The sequence below is a fragment of the Thalia democratica genome, chromosome 1 (genome assembly GCF_965202585.1).
Source record: "Thalia democratica chromosome 1, ktThaDemo2.hap1.1, whole genome shotgun sequence".
Lineage (NCBI taxonomy): Eukaryota > Metazoa > Chordata > Thaliacea > Salpida > Salpidae > Thalia > Thalia democratica.
The window spans coordinates 67171873-67189041 of record NC_139165.1 but is presented as its reverse complement, the minus strand read 5'-3'; the positions used below and the strand labels follow the sequence as shown (position 1 = coordinate 67189041).

Sequence of the window (17169 nt, the reverse complement as noted above, 5' to 3'; positions counted from 1 at the left end):
AGATTTTTCCTTTTATATTTTTTAAAAACTTCATACTAGCTATAGTAAATTTCTCAGCAAATTTAGTTTAAAAGTACTATAAGCGGAAGTTTTATTATTTTATCATCGTTTATGTTAACCTTTAATTTTTAAAAGAACTAATTAATTCTACGATATATACAATTAAGTATGTGTTATACAACAATAAATTAAAAGTTTGTATTCTACGTTGATGCATAAATTAAATTTGATTCCAAGTTGATGATAATAACAAATTTACAGTATTATTTTTTTATTAAGCTACTTGTTAAGCTTAATAAAGAAAGAGTACTGCAAATTTGTTATTATATATTCCAGTGAACTTGCTTCGCTTGGATCTCTATTAGCAAACGATTAAATTTAAATTTTGAATATTCATTAATACAATGTTTTTTAAATAAAGATTTTAATTGAAAGTCTGTTTATTTAAAAACTAAAGAACAAATCTAATGAATCTACAGCTTTGGCCAAACAAACTAGGTATTTAAAAAAAAAGTAAAAATTAAAAGTTTCATCCAGACAAAATAAGTAAGGCCTTATCTAGACTATCTTTTTTGTTTTGTGCATAAAACTATTTTTGTTTCAATAAAATCTTAGTGATTTAAACTTTAATTTGTTATATATTGGCTACTAATAGTAGTGCTAGCTTGTTTGACTTTAAAAACTTTATCAAGTCTTTTAGTCTTTGTTATGTTATAATTCAATTAATGTATTTTTAAAATTAATCAAGTTTTTTAGTCTTTGCTTTGTTTTCATTAGATTTTTCTATACTGAATAATAATTAAAAAATATCAAATTTGTAAGTGGCTAGTAAACGAAAACTTGAAATTATAAATTTAAAATGTAAGTCAGTACCTTTTAGATGTATACAAATACCCTTTACATTTCTACGAAGTATTACAGTACAAAAGAAGTAAAAAATACACAACAACGTACGCTTCTTTTAGTTTGAATTCCCTTTCAAACTTTCACGACGCCTGTTTGCATAAGCCATTTCTAAAAAATATTGCAGAGCTGCAAAGCTTTCGAAGTATGGAAGACATTTGAGGAATTTTTTGTTAAGATGTTTAATTTATAGATGTGTAAACTAAAAAAAATAAATAAATTTAGTTATGTATATACTTTAAAAGCAAAAAAGGTTAAGTAGGAGTATTTAGTTTTAAAACTTTTTTGATATTGTTAAATTTAAAAACTTGTTTGACAAAACTCAATTTTGTTTTGGTTCATAACATAATCAATTTACATTTATAATAAAACGTAAAACTTAATTGGAAACCGACTTATTTTGTTTAGATTTTTTTGCTAATAGGACAGTTATTTAATTTAAAACACTAAAAATTTTGTAAAGAAATATCTTCGTTTAATAGAGAAAAATATTAAAGAATGTGTAGAAATGCATTCACTTTTAACGTTAGGCATTTTTTCTTACAGTTTGTATCTCCAAAAATACGTTTTAATTTTAAAATTTGTACATAGTGTCATTTCAAAGTTTTTTTTAGTTGTCTAAAAGTAGTGGTACTAAAATTTTCTTTAATTTACAGCAATCAGTTTATTAAAAGTAGAATTAAATAGAAAATAATGAAAAAGTTATATAATAATCAGAAAAACTTCATAGCTTGTTTTTAAGTACTAATTTTAATAAATTAAAAAAAAAGAAGGTTAGAATGCTTTAAAATAATTATGAGAAGTAAGAAAATAACAGAGTCTAAAGAAATAACACTTATTTTTTTATTAAATTTATTAACGTTAAAAATACAATTGTTAAAAATAGGTCATACATTTTAAACTATATATAAACTGGTATAAAACAAAACTTAAACAGTTTTATAAAGCAAATTTTTATTTGTTTTATATCACCATTTTAAACGAAAAAACTTAGCAAATAGTAATAAAATGTATTTATCTTACATTTGTTTTAGTAAACTGTGAACAGAGTTTTTTTTTATAGTTAAGAAGTTTTATTTTAAAAATTTCATTTAAAGTTTGTAAAATTGATCTAATAAAAAAAAAATGTTACTTAAATATTTTTGAAAACAAAATTAAAAAAAAAACTAAAATCTTAAATAAGCTTTATAGTAAGAAAAACAAAAAAAAAGATTTTTCTTTTCTAAATTTAGACTTTAATTTGCAAATTAAGATGAGAGTTTACACGCTTTTAGTCTTAATACTCTGTATTTTCTTGTTGACTGAGCTTTTTATTGAAGATGTAGAAGCTAGAAAAAAGGGTAAAAGAAGAAAGAAACGAAGAGACAAAAAGAACAAGGGGTGCAAGGGAAAACCTAAAACAGGCAAATGTGCAAGGAAAAGACCAAAAAAGCCAACCACTACTGTGGCAACAACCACAACTAAGTTGTATTCTCCCATGACACCCGTTCAAGTCCAAAGAGAACAGCATCCAAACACGAGAAACCACCAGCAATCTTTGAGCCAAAGATCTTATTTTAGTTAGTTAAAGTTCTTATTTTTCTTTTCTTAAGTTGTTGTATCGTGTAAAATAAAGGAGGGCAACTTTTTAACTTGGTGGGCTAGATTTACTATAAGAAGTCTTTTGTCGGTCAAATGCGACCCGTGGGCCAAATATTGCATTTTCCTAGGTTAGTTACAAGTCTCAGTATGTTATTTTTAGTTACTGTTGGATAGTAATCTCTTAAAAGTAGAAAACGTTATTTTTAAATCTATTAAGAAACTTTTTATTAAAACTAGACACATAATAGTTTTAATGTTAAAATAAAACAATAATATCAATAACAAAAAGCTTGCTGTCAGGCTATGCGTCACAACCGGCTCTTTATTATGCTCAAAAGTTAATAAAGTTGAAAGTGCACAACATTTAAAACTAAGACAAAGTAGTAATGCTGCGAAAATATAAAGAAAAAAAAGACAATTATGGTTAAAAAAATCATTCTGATTTTTGCTTCTGCATGGATTTCTTAAGTATTTTTATCTTCTTTTGAGTATTTTGTAAATGTCTATATTTTTAGATCTTTTAGTTAAGTAAATAGCTTTTTATAAATTAAAAACTATAACAAAATTCCTACGTTAAACGCAAGAAAGGGTTCCTTTAAAAAGTTTATTGCTTTTTTTTAGGTTTTATGTCGCAGTTGCTTGGAGACTCCATTCCTGAACAAGGCAGTTTTGTGATACCCGGGCTCGAGAGTAGTTTAGAATGGGACTTCAGTGAAATTGACAGCGGTGATGTGTTTAACATTATCGAGGAAGAAGACAGTACGTTTGTTTCTACTTCGGGAGAAATTTCTTCTTCAGAAGACATTTCATGGGGAAATGGAGACGAAAATGACCAGGAACTTAATCAGGATCTTTTTATTCGTGAATGGCGGGGAAAAGGAAGCTACACGGTTTGTGATTATAGTTTTTTTATCTTTTAAATGATAGCTTTTGATAGTTAAGAAATTTTAGGGAGACGTCAGGCTTCATTGTATCGAAAAGGACTGTAACAAAGGAGTGGTGCAAATTTACAACAAGGAAGAACGATCTTGGGGAAACGTTTGTTCTGGAGGTTGGGGAAGGACAGAGAGCCAGCTTGTCTGTACATATTTGCAATTTGTGTTGGTTTTTTATATATTATAATAAACAAATATAATAACTATATCTGCTTAAGTAATACTATAATCATTTTTTTAGATCAACAACCATAGCTGAATTAAAAAAAATTTTTATGTAATTTCTAGTAGCGTTTTTCTTTTTTTTTATATATATTTTTTCTTCTAAATGATTTGTATAGCTTCAGTAATGTTTAAATGTATTTAATGATAATTAAGTTTTATGAGTTAAACCGTTATACATTGGATTTAACTTTTCGTTCAATTGTAGTTAAACGAAAACAATTTGTTTTTAACACAAAGAGGACACGCTAAAACGCGTCGCATGAGGATCAAGCATGCACCAAGAGACGTAAAAGAAAAAGAGGACAGATGGGACAACGTAAGGTGCAATGAAAGGGAGAAAAGTTTTGCCGAGTGTCAGGGTAGGGCGATGGAAGTTGGACAGTCTTGCAGAAGCGGGTATTATGCAGTAGTACAATGTGAAGGTTAGAAGTGGTTAGATAAGTATAACGTAGTTGTACTTTATTTTAAAACTGTTTTTAATTTCAATCTTGGTTTTAAAGGTTACCTACTTTTATAAAGAAGAAAGGATAGTAGATTAAAATCGTCTAAAAATGTTTTAATATTTTTCAATGAAAAAAATACATATCTTTAGCGGGAAGAGTTATTGACAACAGTGAAGTACAGTGTACGAAAAAAGACTCTGTTAGGTGTGCGAATGGCCAGAAGTGTATAAATGAGAACTATCTGTGTGATGGAATGGCAGATTGTCCCTGGGGAACCGATGAAGAGAAATGTGGTGTCACCCGTGAGTTGTACATTGTGTTAATATACTTTGATCACTACATTTAGTATTGAGTTCAAGCAATTTTTTATTGCAGCTTTTATTTTGATTATAATTATACTTTCTGCAACTAAAATTTAAAAAAGTATCAATTATTGAACATAAGCACTGTAAAAAATTTGACATCAAGTGAGATAAGTTAGCTGTACAATAAACAAACTTATTTTTTGCAATTATTCTAATAAAAAACTTGCTTATAGCGGAAACATGTGGAGCTAATCAGTTTGATTGTGGAGCTTCAAACGGGGGTTGCATATTAGAAAGCTTCCGTTGCGATGGAGACCACGATTGCTCGAATGGAATTGATGAACAAAACTGCAGTTTGTTTAACTTTCATTGCCTTACAATATTTTAAAATAAGAAACTTCATTGTAAGAGCTAAAAGCTTTATCTATTGTAAATTAAACTAAAACTTTTAAAAGTATATGATAACGTAATAAACAAAAACGAACAATAAAATCCTATAAAAAATCTCAAAATTTTTTAAGTGTTTTTTTTTTAAATCTTATATATTGGTATTTTTTATATAATATTTTTTAAGCAATAAGTAAAACATTGTTTACAGTTGTAAGGATTTCTAACTTTTAGTTAGGTATGTTTGATAATCGCAAAGTAGTTTTAAATTTAGAAACAGTTTGTTATACCAGATCTCACAAAATAATAAACTTAATGAGTCTGAAAATTAAATAAAACTTTATATAAATAAAAAAACTAGCTCAAAAGTTTTAAGATTTTACAAAATTCAAAAAAAAAAAAAACTTAAATACAAAAAAGTACAAGTTAATGTAAAATAAAATATTTAAAATTTAGAAAACTACTTGTCTGCTTTTAAAAGAATGAAGAATTACAAACTGAGAGCAAGGAATTACGAAAGTGGTTGGCGTCACGTGACTGCTCATGTGTGCGCAAGAAAATGTTCCGAAGAAAAAATGTTCAGGTGCAGCGGCTTTAACTACAACAAGGTTGATTTTAATGAAATGTTACACAACTAATTAAATTTAAATGTTACAAGTGTTTTAAACACAACATTTTTTGGTACAAGCTTGTGTAAAAAATTCCTTTTTAATTTGAGCAGTAAAAAACCTAAGTTTAAATTTTAAAAAATTTTTGTTTACCTTGTAAGTAAAACAACTATCTAAAAATTCTGGAAACAACATCAAATACAATAAGTATTTATTCATTTACAAATTAAGTTTTTAAATCTAAAAAAATTACTTTTTTGTTGTATATCTGTTGAACTAGGAAGTATTGAAATTCGTATAGTTAAATATTAATTTACTTATTATGTACTTCAGTCATTAAAAAACACTTTTGTGCGGAGCAACAATTTGAACTAGTGTTTGTTTATAATCTGAAATTCTGTATTCTGATAAAATAAATACAGAAAGACTATTTCTTTTCCAATAAGTAACAAGGTAATATAAACAAAAAAAATTAAATTGAATTTATAAACTAACCAAGTAGGGACATCGAAAAGGTACACTTTTTAAGGGGTGCACATTACGAAAATGAGAAAGTTAAACAAAACAAAAATGACCTTTAAAGGATTAATGAAAATATAAAACAACTAATTTTTTGAACAAGTATAGTAATTCTAAAATAGACTAAAATAGATCGTATTCTCATTGAATATAAGTATATAAAAGTTAATTTTTTGTGTAAAAAAGGTTAATTTGTCTGAAAATTGAAGGTACGCATTTCACGTGAAGTATGCTTTTTTGCTTGGTTTCAAGGTGCGTACCTTATCGATATCCTTACTAAAGTTACTTGAAAACTAGAAAAACTTTAAAATTAGTTTTTTTTTTAATAAATTTATGTATATATTTATAAATTTCAATGTTGAAAATTTAATTGACCGTAAAAGCGATATAGTTGTGTGACATGAAGTAAGTATATAGAGACGATTTATAAAGCTTGAAAAAAGTGCTACTTTTTTGTAAAAATTGTTTACGGTAAAATGGGTTAGATAATTAAAGCATATTAAAGTTTGTAAAATGTGTTAGTGTATTTAAAAAGTTAAGTACTAACTATATTGCTACATGTTTAAAGTCTATTGTGAAAATTTATCTAGCATTATGTATATATATAAAATAGCCAAATAAATATTTTCTTAAATTAATTAGTAATTAGAATTCTATTATTAAAAAATAGATTAATTTATTTTTAGATCTTCTATTGGTTGTCATTATATTTTGTAGTTTTAATACAAAAAATAAAAGGATGAAAAAGTGACTTTGTAAAATAATTTGTTTTTAGATTTTAGAGTGTAATAAATATCCTATAGGACAAAAAAGAATGTGACTTAACTTCTTCAACAAGAAATTCGCTAGGAATTAACCCAGCAATAGAAAAAGATAAAAGCTATGATTATTATGAACTCCGAAGAACAGGTTAGCCCTTTTAAATAGAAGTAATGACTTTTAGATGATTTAAAAACGAATATTTTTCAAATGTCAAAAACATAACTAAGGTAGAGAAAGTTTTCAGAAAATACAATGGAGCTTTAAAAATATATTTAAAATATTAACTATTTAGCAGAAACTGAAGCTTAAACTTTAAATTTTTTGTATAAATCACACAGTATTTACTTCATATGTTTCTTAAGTTTTTTACGGTCGCTAAATTTTAACGCAAACATTTTTCAATACTTGTACTTAGAGCTGGTTACAAGACAAAACTTTTATTTTAAACATTTTAAAATTTAAATTGTGTTAAAAGTACCAATTACACAGCTGAACGGTTTTACATAAACTTCTTGAAATTTTTGTGTTTGTAGGTGTTGAACTTAAATGACATAAATCGTCATAAAGTTTAAGTTTTAAATCCATGTCTAGAACAAATGACAAGTTATTTATGGTTTTGCAGAATGCAAATCTTTTGTATGCCGCAACGGTGTTTGCCTGGATAACAATTTAGTTTGCAACGGTGAAACTGACTGTGAAGATGGCGCTGACGAAAACAACTGTGGTAAGTATATTTGTGTTTATTTTTGTAATTAAAAAACGATTTTAGTTGAAAATAGAATACTTTGACTTGAAAAATGGCAGCTTATTTTATATAGTGTTGTTTTCATTTATTTATACTAACTCCAAAAATTTGTGCGTTTGTAATTATAACAAATATCTATTTAGTATTGGAAACCTTAACTAAAGGTCGCCCGTTTTATATTTGATATAAAGGTATCAAAATAAAACACTATTTAGTTAGTTTTTAAAACTTGAAAGTTTGATAAATACCTTTTAGGTATTTAGGTATGTTTTTATTTATTGAAGTTTGATTTTAATAATGTCACTTCCGTTTTTTCAATAAGTACTAGATTTATTAACGTATTCACTACGTTTTTATGACGTTTAAAAAGCTGCAAGTTCAATAAAATTCACTAACTTATATGTAAAAAGTTGAGCAAAATATTAACGTAATTCAAAAGAATTATTAATTTGCTGTTAATGAAAAAAATTAAAAGTCTTCTATTTACTATATTATTTGTTCAATAGATTTTTAAAATTGTAAGGTTCTAACAGGTCTTATAAAAAATTATTACCTATTTTGTACAGACTTTTAAAAAAGTGTAATTTTTAGTGTTTTAAAATTGATGAGTTGAAAAACACCTACTTAAATGTAAAACATATTTTAACATTATAAATACTTAAAAACTTATGAAGTCAAGTATAGTACGTTTTCAAAAAATAAATGTTACCTTACCGCAGATTCTTGAATATTTTTTATCAAGGCAATATAAGAAATACTCAGTTACTTGTTAAGAAGCAGCTAAAAACAGTAAATGTTACAAACGAATAGTTGAATATAAGTTTATTAAGTATGTAAAAAGTAGGTTTAAAGAAAAACGTTCAAAAGTTTAAGTTGGACTGGAAACACTTATACTTTTTTTACTAATTAATATAATAGTTTTAACAAACAATTATATAAATTTGATATTAATAACGTTATAAAGTTATTTTTTTAGCGTTTCGATGTATTTTCTTTGCAAAAGATCTGAACATTTTATAGTAGTGCTCTTTAAACTTTATATTACTTAGGCTGGCTGTAGTTTTTCGGTAACTCATGTGAACATTAAACATTATATCTACTGGTGAAACCATGTTTTGAATCTAATATGTATAATTTAATATGTATAATTTTTTTTTACTTGCATACTTGTAATGTTTTATACACTACAGCTCAATGTTGTAAATAGAAAATGTACAAAATACATGCTTAATTAAAAGCCAAAAGCAGAACGTAAAGTTTTTTATTCAAACATTTTACAGTGTGTTAGTTTAAAGAATTTTATTTCGACCTAAATTACCGTAAAAAGAGTTTGTTTACTTGTAACAAAAGAGACTTTATTCAGTGGTGTAATCCTTTAGGTATATTTAATGAGGTGAGACTATCCCAAAAGCGTATTTACATATAACATTTATACCGAACGCAAATTTTTAAAATATATTCCTGGCAAGAGCATACCTAACTAAATAAACTTGCTTATTTTTGAAAAATAGTACTGTAAATATAAGGTACTTGCATTTATTTTATACTTAGAAATACTTATTAAATTTAAGTAGTTACTAATAAAAATTGTTTAATACATGCATATATATTATTTAAAGAAAAAGTTAAGTAATAGAATTAAATAGTTTAAATAATTAAATGTATTTTTTCATTTACATTTCTTTATTGCTAATCGACAATCCCATTTATATTAAGGCTACTATTTTAGAACTCGTAATGAATATGGCTATCAAAGTAGCTTTTTATTTATATTTTAAAGGTTTTAAAAAAATCTAACTTTTTTTTCCTTTCTGTTGCTAAACATAAATAGTTTAGTTAGTAAGTTTTCACAAATAAAACATAGAAATATTTTTTTGTAACAAAATTAAACTGTTTTTTGATCACGAATTAAAAGACTCGTAGACAGTTTCAAGTATATGTTTGAGTTTGTTTGGTACAAATTTACCAGTACAGTAACCTCTCGCTTATTTACGCACATTGTGTAAAGATACGAGAGATCGTAAAGATACGAGAGGTATCAAATATACTTACTATTATGGCTATTTTTTGATATTGCTTTTAGTTATAAGCAGACTGGAAACTTTTCTATGTTTAACAACTTGTTTACTATACTTATAAATATGAAAACAAAAGATAAAACTATACATATATAAGAAAAAAGCATTAAAAATTATATAAAATAATAATACTAGTAGAAAAATTTTACTAACTTTAGTAATAAGTAGATTTTATCTTAATCTTTATTATATGTGACTTATTTGATACTAAACATTTATATTCTATTCTACTTAGCAAATACAAATTATAACTAGGCATTTGTTTAGAAATAACAAATGGCCTTTATTCATATATAGGGCAATAGTGCTGTATTATTTAATTGTGTTTTAAACTCTCATTTCTTTTAGAATTTTAATTTAATCTCTTATTGCAAACAAAATTTCTAATATACTGGGTATAACTAAATGATTATCACTTAGTCAAGGAACATAAGTTAACAAAGTCTAAAGACATAGAGAGGTGAATTAGCATTTAAAAACACAATTTAAATTAAAAATATACAATAAACGTAATTTGTGCAATATTAAAACAATTAAAATTTTCATTTTTTGAATTTTTTAGAATTCTAAAACGCGTAACTAAACGAGAGTGCGTAACGTCACGAGTGCGTAAAGATGCGATAGGTTACTGTACTTCTATTAAGTCAATAAACAAATAAAAGTATACTTATAATGTTTTAATTAATTAACCTAAAGTAGAAAATTATCGCAGAGGATCACAACTTATATCCCGAGATAGTTTTTGGCCGTTTGTCGGGAGATTCAAACACTCTTTTGGCTCATGTAGAGGGACGCCTTGAAGTTAGTGTGAACGAAGATTTTTCAAGTAACTTCGGTCTTGTTTGCGATGTTGGCTGGAGTTTGAACGAGGCGAATGTGGCGTGCAGACAACTTGGCTACAAGTTAGTATTCTGTTTTAGCGTATTTAGAGAACACAAATACCCTTTAATAGGATGGTTTACAAACTGACTACAATCACTTTAGTAAGGTAAAAATAAAAATTATAAATAAACATCGAAGTTCTCATGTGAATTACAATACATAGTTTTAATATATTCAAATCGAAAATGATTGTTTAAACTAAGTTTAAACAGATCTAATGATATTTTTGGTATCACCAAATTAGTTCGATTTTGAAAGAAAGCTTAAAGGGTAATAATATTTCGATTTTAGCATTTGAAGCATAATCTAAAGTTTATAATTACATTCAGAAGAGGAGCATACAAGGCCCTGCGTGGACAGCACTTCAGAAGAACCAATTTACCGTACAAGCTGAGCGGAGTGAAGTGCAGAGGAAACGAACGGTCACTTGCGGAATGTCAGCACCATGGGTGGAACAACGCATCAAACTGCATGATGGACCATGAAGCTGGAGTTATTTGCTGTTAGTTGCTTGTTCATTATTTTCGTGATTGATGATCAAAAATCACTTTTATACTTTATGTTTTTATAATCTCTTGTTTCCACTTGTTTTAGTTTTGTTTAAAAAAATATTTAAAATAAAACTGTGAGTTTCATATTGTAGGATATTACATAGTGATCGAAAGGTTGCGGTTGAGTTAGCAACAAACTTGAGTGATGATAAGTTTAACTATGCTTGTGATAGAATACTTTTTTTTTGTTTTTATAGTTTGCCAAGGCCAGTCAAACTGTGAATTTTAATGTTATTATGTTTTTTGGGTTATTTTTGTTGCTTGCTTAAGTTAAATTTTCTTTTAAAGTTTTAAATGATTAAAGTTTACTAAATTTGTCTTTTGTTATTTTTATGTAAGTTCCTTACAGAAACAATTAACTTATATTGAAACTTATTTTACACAGTGCTGGACGAATTCACTTCTCTAACAACGACTCCTGTGTCGAAACCGACAACCACTACCAAAGCACCAACTACGACTAGTAAACCATCTCGTACAACGACAAAAAAACCCACTACTAACTTTCAATGTGGTGTCAAACCGATCACAACCACCAGTAGAATTGTCGGTGGTAATCAGGCAGCAGCGAACAGTTGGCCTTGGCAGGTAAATAAAATCAAAAAAGTTGCTTGGGTGTTCGTCCCTTTATTTTAGAAAATATTTAATAATTTTTTTTTAAATATGACTTATACTTTAGACTAGCTTATTTTTTACTAGATTGGGTTATGGGTCTACGGTCAGTTCAACTGTGGTGGAACTGTTATATCTCCCTGCTGGATTGTTACTGCAGCTCATTGCTTAGAGTAATTGCTTTTTATTCAATTTAATGTTAAAACTGATGGACTTTTATTAGGAAATCTATTATTTGGCGTTTTTTATTTTATGTTTTGTTAGTAAAACAAAGTTTTTCATTTGCTGTTAAATAATTGTTTAAAAATAATAGAATATTACTTTACAAACTTTTAAATTGAAAACACCCTACAACTAAAGTTAGAGTTAGAATTTTTGTACCTATGTGATTACATAACTAGTGTATATTAAACAATATCATATAACATAAAAAAAATTGAAAATCCTCTAAAATGTTAATTGCTAAAAAAAAAATTTTTATCATCAAAACACTTATAAAATATTTTACTAACTACTACGTAAAAAAAATGACAATTTTAAAATAAATATAACTAAAACTATGTACGATACTTAAATAAACTTAAACTTAGTTATTAACCAAACAAATGTTAAGTGAGTCGATCGCTGCAAACTACTATCACGTAGTATTAGGTGATCACCGTACAAGGGCCATCGACGGTACGGAACAGGAGTTCAGAGTAAAAAGGTACATCATTCATCCAAACTACAACAAAGACACTTCTGACAAGGACATCGCTCTTTTACAGGTAATTATTATAATTTTCACAAAATAGTCTTTTTCAAAATTAATTATTTAAATGTTGTTAATAATTTTTTCAATTCTATAACTTATAAATAAAAAATACTTTGTTTCTGATTATATATGATATAAACTACATATAAAAACAATTGTTACTCAAAATAAAAGTTTATTTATAATTGTTATATTAAAAAAAGTTAAAATTGAATCATTTGAATTTTAAACTAAAATTTAAAGATAGATTTTTAGGTATTTTTGATAGTAAAAAGAAATACTTATAAAGTGTTTTTTCTACCTGACTAATTCTAAAATAAAACATAAGTTTCTTATTTTCAAAAATTTATTATTTATTTGGCTAAATATTTTTAACCATTTCAAACCATTCTACTTTTTGAAAATTAATCTAAATTAATCTCGAGTGATATAAATACATCTATAGCCTACAGCTGTAAGATGCTCAAAATATTTGATCCTAGGACCTGGTGCACGAAGAACCTTTCGGTTATCGAGTCGCAAACCACACATACCTTTTAACAGTTTGTCTAGGAAAATAATAACTTTATCAATAAACTATTTTTTATACAAATAGTAAACAGAACTAAAGGTTTTATACAAATAAAACTACATTTAAGATTCGGGAATCTAGTGACGGTCGCTGTGCAATTTTCAATGATCAAGTAAAACCTATATGCTTGCCAACAAGAAATTCTGAGCAGTTCAAAGAAGGTCATAGTTGCTACATTACCGGCTGGGGAAAAACTTCAACAACATGTCTGTTTGATTATTAGTAAATCAATTTTAGCTAAACAAATATTTTAAACTACTGTATGGAGTTACATAATAAAATCACTAGAATATATTGTAGGTTTTCAAGTTACGACTGCTACTTTACAATTATGTCAGCTCAAAGTTTTTCATTATAAATTTTTAAAGCTTACTGTTTATATTATTTCGGTAAAAGCAATACTTTTAGGTGATTATGTTACGTTTAAAAAAACTTAAACGTGTGAAGCTATCATCATATGTAGGTTTAAAAAAAAATATTTTCTTATTACATATTTTTAATGTAAAATAGGGTTATGCATTTAATTGCTTAAACAATGAGCGTTATTTTAAAAACGTCTTTTATTTGTTTTAATTTCAGCTGCAATCGCATACCAAAATGCGCTGCGCCAAGCCTTAGTGCCCCTCATATCGGACACGACGTGCAGAGAGAAGACGAGGTACAGAAGCAGCATGATAACCGACAACATGATGTGCGCCGGGTACTTGCAGGGCGGAGTGGACACTTGCCAGGGCGACTCTGGTGGTCCTTTGGTGTGCCCCAACGGAAGTTTGTTCAAATTGAAACGATTAGTTGTGCATCACATTTTAACAAGTTATGAAAGATTAAAATTTTTGCGTAAAGTTTTTGATGATCTACATGCATTTTAGGTTTTGTTTTGGATAGTCATTACAAAAAGTCTTAGAAAAAAAATAAGTAAAGTTTTATTGACTTAGGCCTAAAAATAACATTAAGTGGTACTTTGCTTTCAGTAAAGTAAAAAAATTGAAACCAACAAAAGTTTGTTTAAAACACAGATGTTATAAATATCTTTACTAGAATGGAAATATTTAGAGGTTAAATTGATAACATTTTATAAACTGTTTTGAAATAGTTGCATAATAATCTTCTATATTTCAGTCAAACAGTATATATACAAAACACTAAAGAAGTACGAAACCAATTAAATATTAATTTACATTTAATAATCAAAAACTAGCAAGCCGAAGTCTCATTTTAAGTGTAGGTCTTTTACCTTTCGATTATTTATACATACTGCATAAAAGGAGTTAGTTAAAAAAGACTAGTTAATAAATATTTAATACTTAAAAGCTTTTTTATAAACAATAAAATTAAATGTAAATTTTAAAAGTATACTTTTGTCTACGGCTATGTAAATAGTTTTGGGATAATTATTCAATAACACCACGTTATTTCAGATGTCTATACACTAGTTGGAGTAACTAGCTTTGGAAACGGTTGTGCCTTACCAAATTACCCTGGAGTTTACGTGAAAGTGTCAAACTTTATAGATTGGATAGAGAGACATGTTGATGACTTATAAAATGTTATGAAGTAGTAGTATTTTGTATTTAAAAATTTTAAATAAAATTTTTACTTTGTATATAGTACAATATCTAATTTGGTTTACAAAAAGTTTTCAAGATATTAAAGGTAATAAAAAAACATAACAAGTTTTTTTGTTAATTAAGTGTTAAGTTTTTGTTTACATTCATATCGCTTTTGTTTGTAATAAATGACAAATTCAAAAACTAGTTAGACGCTCTTGTGATTGGTACTGTTTAAGGTTTTATTTAAACACATATATTTTGTAAATGCAAACACAATATACTATTTTTAAAAATTGCTTAAAATCTTTTTTTCAATGTAAAAAACAATACGTACTTAAATTAATTTATTGTCTTATTTATGATTGATGTCTATTGTCTATAGGGTAAAAAATAAACTTTAATGATAAGATTAACATAAATTCCAAAAATTCATAGTTTTAGTATACTAAAGTTAACACACCCACAAATCTGTTGAAGTAATTTGTATACTACATAGTAAACAAATATATCATTAGTATGCATACTTATAATAATTTCTTATTTCAGCGTGTTCGTCTTCATCTTTTGGATTTTAAGTCATTTGCTTCTGATTTATTAGACTTACAAAAGAGCTACACTTTTTGTGAATTTTTTTTATGTTGTACCTTAGATATTTTTTGTACTTAGTCAACTGTTACAAAATTGTTGCACATTGTTTTTATATTCAAAAGTTCTAAAACGTTTAAATAATTAAGAGAGCTTACTGTATGGAAAACATAGGTAAAGTTCAATATACGAACTACACAGTAATATAGTTGCTTTTTATGTTTTATTCATTTCGTACATTTTTATATGATATATAATGACTGACGTTGTATTTTTGTAGTTCAGACAAAGGTTTAATAATACTTTTAACTAAGTTATCGTTTACTTAGATTTTTTTCATATTAGCTTTGAAAAACGCGCATTGGTTAAGACCAGAAAGTTAGTTAAAAAAGTAATACTGTTCTAAGTGCTCAAGTATTTGAGCTTTTTGATAATAAACGAAAATACTTTTAAAAGTTTGACATAACGAAAACAGTTCCATGCCTGATTGTCATAGTAGTAAATAAAAATCACCTGCAAATTTTAATTAAAATATTGAGATTCTGTTCCTGAGGTACTGATAGTAAAACTACAGTCAATAACAAAGTTTCATTTCCATAGATAAGTTTAATTTGATGAAGAAGAAAAAATAATTAAAATATTAAACGAATATAGTTTCCAATGATTTATTCTTTTTTCGTTAATTGTAAACGACAATAAACGTAGATGTTATTGTTAGAAATGATGCATTTCTGCAAAATCGGTTAAAAATAACAGGTCGCAATTATGCGAGCATTTATGCGAACATGTTCTTTCACTACCTGCTCAGAGTCGTAGAATAAAATATAAACTTCATTATTGATTATCATAAAACTTACATTTTTATGTATATTCTGCTCAACTTACTTAAAACTATATAAGACTTTGTGATTTCTTGATGGCTATAAGCTGTTTGAAAAAAAAACATTTTATAAATTGCTATGAAGAGTTGACGTACTTTTTGCTTTAAAGGTTGCAATCAAAGTTCTCGACTTAAAAAGGAGAATGATTCAATGATAAATTTTTAAAAATTTTATTACAATACAATGTTTCACTCGTTTAAAAAATCGAGATCTTCAGTTGTTTAAAATCTTATTCAAATAGAATTCTATTTGAATAAGATTTTAAACAACTGAAGATCTCGTTTTTTTTAAACGAGTGAAACATTGTATTGTAATAAAATTTTTAAAAATTTATCATTGAATGAAGAGTTGACTACTAATATGAACAAAGAATTTAACAATGCTCTTTTTTTCTAAATCGACATGGATTTTATTGTTGGAATTTTTCAGTTACCAAAATCCATCTGTTCCTTACAGTTACAGTTTTGACAAACCCAAAAAATATCATATTATTACTTACTAGAGTAACTAATAGTTTTTTGCAGTTTAATAACATAGCTAATTTTAGTCGAGGATATTATAAAAAAGTTTGTTCAAAGATAGTTTAACGCATAACTCTAAATTTTCAATCACAAATCTTAAATTGTTTCAAAATGGATTTTAGGGCTTAACAATTGCAAACATTAAAAAAAATATTATTCTAAAAATACAAAAAGACTAAGACATAAAATTTGTATATAAAGATTTTATAATTCAAGCATTTTATGTTTTAGTAACAACAGACGCAATGGCAAAATAACATAAATATCTAAACTTAAACTAAAATAACTCTTATAAAAACATAGTAACATAGATAAATCAACTTTAAATGATGTTATATTCTTACATATTTCTTTAATGAGGGATTTCATGTTCAAATAATGATAATCTTAGTAAAACGTGCATGGGTCATGTATTACATAAAAACAGTTTAGATAAAAAAAAGCGTGGACCATTTAAAATAGTTATAATTAAGTGTATTAAAATAATTAAAAAAAAATTGTGTTTTTGCTTCAGTGGCCATTAGAAAATTAAGATTTTTGAAATTTACAATCGGGCATGTTTGTATATATTATTAGAATATTAGAAATTTGAAAAAAAAACAATCTCCCTTGAGAATACAGTAAAGTAAGAATATTAAAAAAAAAAACAGTTATATGTTCATGCTAAAACATCCGTGAGAGTAAAAAAAAAAAAAAAACAATTTCTAAAGGGCCCCACTCGAAAATTCAAACCCAAATCAAATAGATTTTTTTTTAAATAAAGGCAAAGGA

At 26.4% G+C, this 17169-nt stretch overlaps 1 protein-coding gene across 1 annotated transcript; it reads left to right on the top strand.

The window, feature by feature from the left end:
• The first annotated feature begins 2139 nt into the window (after positions 1-2139).
• On the top strand, positions 2140-14612 carry LOC145849228 (uncharacterized). Its single transcript, XM_082954366.1, has 17 exons — positions 2140-2462; positions 3106-3374; positions 3436-3584; positions 3882-4066; positions 4237-4389; positions 4626-4745; positions 5236-5387; positions 6710-6815; positions 7291-7392; positions 10204-10393; positions 10703-10875; positions 11310-11512; positions 11624-11709; positions 12150-12303; positions 12929-13067; positions 13441-13629; positions 14280-14612. The coding sequence occupies exons 1-17, from the start codon at positions 2156-2158 to the stop codon at positions 14402-14404; spliced, it is 2802 nt and encodes a 933-aa protein (XP_082810492.1). The 5' UTR covers positions 2140-2155; the 3' UTR covers positions 14405-14612.
• Positions 14613-17169: the final 2557 nt, after the last annotated feature.